The sequence below is a fragment of the Octodon degus genome, unplaced genomic scaffold (genome assembly GCF_000260255.1).
Source record: "Octodon degus isolate 3935 unplaced genomic scaffold, OctDeg1.0 scaffold00064, whole genome shotgun sequence".
Taxonomy (NCBI): Eukaryota; Metazoa; Chordata; class Mammalia; order Rodentia; family Octodontidae; genus Octodon; species Octodon degus.
The window spans coordinates 1,849,272-1,855,345 of NW_004524640.1; the positions used below are offsets into that span (position 1 = coordinate 1,849,272).

General features: G+C 39.2%; 1 protein-coding gene across 1 annotated transcript in view; it reads right to left on the minus strand.

Annotated features, from left to right (window-relative positions):
- Positions 1-367: 367 nt before the first annotated feature.
- Kcnj8 (potassium voltage-gated channel subfamily J member 8) overlaps positions 368-6,074 on the minus strand; it is a 6,893-nt gene continuing 1,186 nt past the window's right edge. Inside the window, exons 2-3 of the mRNA XM_004634547.3 lie at positions 5,159-5,591; positions 368-1,431 (exon numbers count right to left, since the gene is read on the minus strand). Coding sequence (XP_004634604.1) covers positions 531-1,431; positions 5,159-5,532 — 1,275 coding nt within the window. The 5' untranslated portion in view covers positions 5,533-5,591 and the 3' untranslated portion in view covers positions 368-530. The remainder of the gene's footprint in view (positions 1,432-5,158; positions 5,592-6,074) is intronic.

Genomic DNA, 6,074 nt, shown 5'->3' on the forward strand with positions numbered 1-6,074 from the left:
AGAGGCTGTAAACAGGTGGATCACTATAAGCCTGATATAGTAGTGAGACCATGAATACCCTGTAGACCCATCTCTAAAATACAGAAAAAAAAAAAAAAGAAGAAGAAGAAAGGAGAAGACTGACACACAAAATGTGTTTAGCATTACTTTGCTTTTTCTCCTCTATTTTCTTTTTTGGAGAGAGGAACAGAACCAGGAGATCTGTACTTTTATCACTTAAGCCTTTTGATTGGGCTCATTCCTAGCTCAAGTTTTGCATTCAAGGTGCATTAATGGAGTACATGTGTTTCAAATTGAGAGAAATGTCCGCAGCATATCTGTGCAAATTCTACACGTGTAAAACGAGAGTATGCCACAAATTCTCTGGTTGGGGTGTTATTGTTTATTAAGTGCTGTTTCTCAAATACAAATATCTTTTAGTGCATTAAAATATAAGGCAAATTATTGTGCTCAGCTCTGGTTCAGTCTGACAGTGCTCTGTGCCTCAACTCTCAACACTTGACGAAAGCCTGTGGAGGGTTGCTGTGACGTCATGACTCTGTGGTGTTTTGATTTCCTTCTAGAGTCATAAACTGCACCTTTGGCACAATGAGGGAAGAGTTGTTCCTTCGGATAGAGTTGTTCCTCCTCATGGAGTTGTTCCTCCTCATGGAATTGCGCTTCCTCAGGGAATTCTGGTGTGACAGCTCACTCTTTTGGAGGGTCTGGATGAGGATGGAAGGCTTCTCATCCAGCTCCCGGGCACTGCACCGCGGAGCAGCCACCTTCACAGTGTTGCCGAATTTGGAGTAGTCCACTGAATATACACCTTCTTCCTCAGTCACAATAGACACAAAGCGATGGCCCCACTGGATCTCCTCTGCAATGTAGGAGGTTCGTGCTTGTGTGGTGATGCCAGTTGTCTCAACCACACCTTCTAGAATAACTATGACCTCTAGATCTTGGTTGTCAAGGTCAGTGGCTGAGATATCATACAGGGGGCTGCGCTTATCAATCACGTGGCTGATGATCAGAGGGGCCACCAGGAAAATGTTATTGCTCTCAATTGGGTTGTCAACGGGAATGTCCAGCTGGTGAATAGGCACCACCTCCCCCTCAGGGGTGGTCGTCTTCTTGACCACCTGGATGCGCACAGAGGCACTGATGATCATGCTTTTCCTCAGGTCTCCCACGCGGAACATGAAGCACAGCTTGCCATTGCGGACAGCTATCACCGCATGGCGGCTGAAAATCAAAGTCTCCGCTCTTCTGTGAGCCTGAGCTGTTTTCATGAAAATGCAGCCTAACATGACCGCGTTGATGATGAGACCCACAATGTTCTGGAGGATCAGCACTGTGATGGCCAGAGGGCATTCCTCTGTCATCATCCTCCCTCCAAATCCAATCGTCACTTGAACCTCAATGGAGAAGAGAAAAGCAGAGGTGAAAGACCTGCAGAGAATACCAGAACACAATGCCATCAGGTCAGAGTTTTGAACAATGAAGTAATGTTCCAAGCTTGACTTCATTTTCTTCTACAGGTCATCAACATTTTTGGAAACACTACCCAACTTAGCTCAACAAAGGTCTAATTGAAAAACTAGTATGATCCTCCACACCTGTTCTCTGTCTTTCTTTTCCACACTCATCTATCCATCTACCTCTAGACTTCCAGAGCAAAATTTATTAAAGTTGTATTAAACACAGTTATGATATATGTACACAATAAGTATGAATTATATTGATAGGCATATTTTTCTTTGTGAAACACTTTACTTTCACAAAGAATTAATGTACTCTGTGGGACTTTCAAGCAGGTAAATTTTTATTATATACCACATATCCACCACTTTTAAAAGATTTGAGCCCTATACGCTGAGGACCAGTGAACATTCATTTCTGTAGAACTTTTAAAATCATACTCATTAGTTAACACTTATTACATACCTTATATAGAGAAAGCAGAGTGGAAAATGTTGTCATTCCAAAATGTTAGTACTTTCAATAGAGTATTTTTCTATGTGGAAAGAAAATTATTTATTGATTCTCTTATTTTGTTCTCTAAGTGGTCTAGAGAATTGGAATGATTAAAGGAAAAATTTAAGGCAGAGGTTAATAAACATCTGTGTCAAGATCATATATTAATAGTAACTTCAATCTTGTCAGTTCTGGCCTGAGAGAGGCAAAGGGAAGGGGTCAAAAATTGGCAGGATTTTCTTGGGAAGCTTTTGAAAATTACATGTCTCAATCAGTGTAAACAGATTCCATAGGCTCAGGGTAGATCTGAGGTAAGACGCTTTGAAAAGTTCCCAGGTGATCCAGACATTCCCAGTAGAGAAATGTCACATCTGGTTGTCATTAATTTATTCACTTAATTCCATATAAAGTACTGCAGCGGCCTCTTCAAGGAAACACTATTAGCCCTATCTTTGCCACCCAACTTCACACACTTTCCAAATTTCACGGACTACAAAGCATTCATCAGTCATCTGTCAAAGTGTTATCTCTCTAGTCAGTCCAGGCATGATGACTAAGCAAAATGTTTAAAAAGTCATCCACACGAAACACTTTAGCATGAGTCAGGAAAGGCAAGCAAGTATCACAGACATTGGCTGGCTTTCAACTTGAGTGTTGAAGTTGCTCATTTTCCTCTTTTGTTGCCGAAAGGACTCACGGAAAACTATAGTAATTGCTTTTTGTACTAACTTCACATAAGATATACTCTGTAGCCTAAATATATGGCAAATAGTAGACATGAATACAAGAGAGGAGGCATGGGAGCTACACTGATTTCTACCAATAGTCCATAATTCAGGGAGCAGTCTAATGATGAATAGCCATATGTTTTAGTGGTTTAAGAGACTAGTCGCAGACTATATTTTTATATCATTATATTTTATGACAATTTAATCCTAATCATTGTGTATTATTTCTGTCATGCTAAACAATCACAAGATAGAAAAATATTTAACAATTCCTTTGCCCTGTACAGAGAGAGCTAGATTGAGTAATAGAGACAAAGAGGAAATATTTTCTATCTTCTGACTCAGAAAGTCATCTACAGGAAGAAGAAGAAGAAAGTGAATCACCCTATAAGAATGGTTAAATGGGGCTTGAAAGCACTGGTGAATATCCATTGGGGAAAATAAAAGTTATTTCTCCCTTTGACAATACAGCTAGACAATGAATTTATGAAAGGAAAAGAAATGTAAACAATTAGCATTTTTATTACTTATCTTTTAAATTCTTTATGGCAGAGAATAAAAGTGTTTTAATAGCTACACTTTTGTTGGAATCATTTCCACATAGTTCTCTATAATTAAACTGTTGAGATTAAAGTATAAATTATATCATACCATTATAAGAATAGAAATCACGTTACAAGATGTCACATAGCTTTAAGACATGCAATTTAAAACAGTAACATTGTTATGTGGGCAGAATCTTCTTTGCTCCACTGCATGGGTGACATCATTTATCATAGTTCACACCAGTAGGAACCCATCCAAGGAATGATTATGTTTCAAAACATTTTATTTGAAAAATAGTATGGAGCAAGGAATAGCTTTTAATAGCCAGTGCACCTTGTGCAATTATTTAAAAGTTACTGAAGGTATATGTCTTTAGATGACATATATTTTTAAAATTGGCAAATGATGTTTTACATAGAAAATGGTAATAGATTGGTCTTCTAAGTAAAATATGTCATTTATTTTCAAGGTTTATTTTTTTAAAATCTTTTCTCAGCAATATCAACTATATATTTATAAAAAATCTTGTATTTATAGGAAAATGCTTCACAAAGATTAGGGCTAGTAAGTTTTCCTATAGAGAAATAAAATATTACAGACGATGATATGTGCCTGTCAAATCCCTATTCAACTCAGAATTTTGTTGCCTTTATAGCTAGTGTACTGATGATCAGCTAGGTTTTTCATCTACATTTCAGTTGAGACAAAATTTTGTGACAAGTTGGAGAAAAAAAAATAATATCTTCTCAGTGGTACAGGCAATAGATTCATTTAATACAGCATTGTCTCACTAAAATCTGAGCTGAAATCTGTGGAGCCCGATCTGCACACACGAAGGCTCCACCCCCCGGATATGCTGGCTTTGCACTTACTTAGCAAGTGGAAGGGCAGAGGGTTCATATTCCTGCGCTTGCTCCTTGCAGCGTGGCATGCTAGTTTCTTAAGATTTCATGTCACCAGAGTCCCATTCTGTACAGTTTCCTGGATGGAACGGTGCTTGCTCAAGTTTCTTTGCTTTGCAAATTATGTGAATTTGGAATATTATTCAGAGAACGGTCTCAAAGGTTTTCTAGTATTACTACTGCCATCATACTTTGAAGTGAAAATGTTTGCAATCGATAAATTGTGTATTTCCATTTCCAATAAAACAAGTTTAGAAGGAAAACACTTCAACTAAATGTTCTCAGGCCACATGAAAGGAAGAGAGAACTATTGGAATCAAACGTACTTTACCTATCTTTGAAATATTTGCATAAGAAGCCAAAGAAAGGGAAGTAATCTAAGAACTGTTTTATTCTATCAAAACTTTGAAAGACTGCGATATTAAGTCACTCCTATATAATAGCCTCCCATCATAATTTTGAGCCAATTTCCATTAAAAATTAGTATTTTCTAGTTCTGAGTCTTGAAATAACTATTAGCTTTTGAATCCAATCAAGCCATCAGCTATGACAGGATAATGTGCTAATGTCATTATCTTTTTCTTCTGTCTAAAAATGTCATGGGTGAAAGAAGTCATAGAAAAATATTACTACACTTGCATCACCTTTTTGGTGGATTGGAGATATTTACCTGTAGACAATGAAACGATGGACAACAACTTTTTCATGCTGCTAATTAAATATAAGCTTTTGGAATAAGGATTCCTTTGTTCTAAACACTTTGAAAACAACCAATATAATGTTTTCAAATTCAGCCCAAAGAATTGAAACTCTGCATTTTCACAAGCTCTCCATCTGACGACACATTTATAAAGATTTGTAATTTATTCAGCTTTTTCTTTATTTTGCTTTGCCTTTGCTTGTTTCTGAGCCTATTAATTTTATTTTCAACAAAACAATGAAGTAAGAGAGAGGGCATTTTTATTATTATTTTTTTTTTCCATTTACTGCTTGCAGCTCCCCTGCCTCGTCTCACTCCATTCTTACCTGACGTTAGTCACACACACAGTGGACTCCAAGCCACTCTTCTCCAGTCCACTTTTCTCCATGTAAGCATAGATGTCCCCGTGGGCAAAGGCCACCAGCCACCACATGATCGCGAAGAGCAGCCAGCTGCAGAGGAAGGACATGGTAAAGATGACCAGCGTGTGGCGCCACTTTAGGTCCACCAAGGTGGTGAAGATGTCCTGCAGGAAGCGGCCCTGCTCGCGGATGTTCTTGTGCGCCAGGTTGCAGGCGCCGCTCTTGGCGATGAAGCGCGCTTTGGGGAGGCGGTCGCGGATGCGCGGCTTGCGCAGGTTCTCTGCGGCGATGCGCGCCAGCACGTACTCCTCCGGGATGATGCTCTTCCTGGCCAGCATCTTCCTGTCACCATAGCCAGCTTATCCGCCCGCGCGCACCTGCCTCCAGACCTGTCCTCCTGCACAAGGAAAATGTGGATTAAAAACTTGAAAAAAAATGCATTTCTCAGTCTCTGTATTTCTTTACACATGCGAAACGCCATGCAAAGCTAAAAGTATGACTTTTATCACGAATCTAGCTCGTGTAGGAGAAAAGTTTTGGCCCGAATCGTAGCCTGAGTCGAAACCTGGAGCTTTCTTGTACTCAACGCGGACTGTTTGCTGTTAACCGCATCTGTATTTTAGTGCAGGCACACCGCGTCCGCGACGAAAAACTAAAGCGAGCCGGGTACAAGATCTACTCGTGAAAATGTTTCCACGATGTAGCAATATGAAAAGTAAAGAGGGAATTTCTCCCTCCGTATTTTTAGAAGCAGGCAAAGGAAAGGCCGCGGCCTCCTACGCGGTTTGAATAACATGTTACGTGTAATCTGACTACAGCAAGAATAAAGAAAACAGAATAAAGCGAGATGTTATGGATGGAGAAAAATTGTTCATTAGCT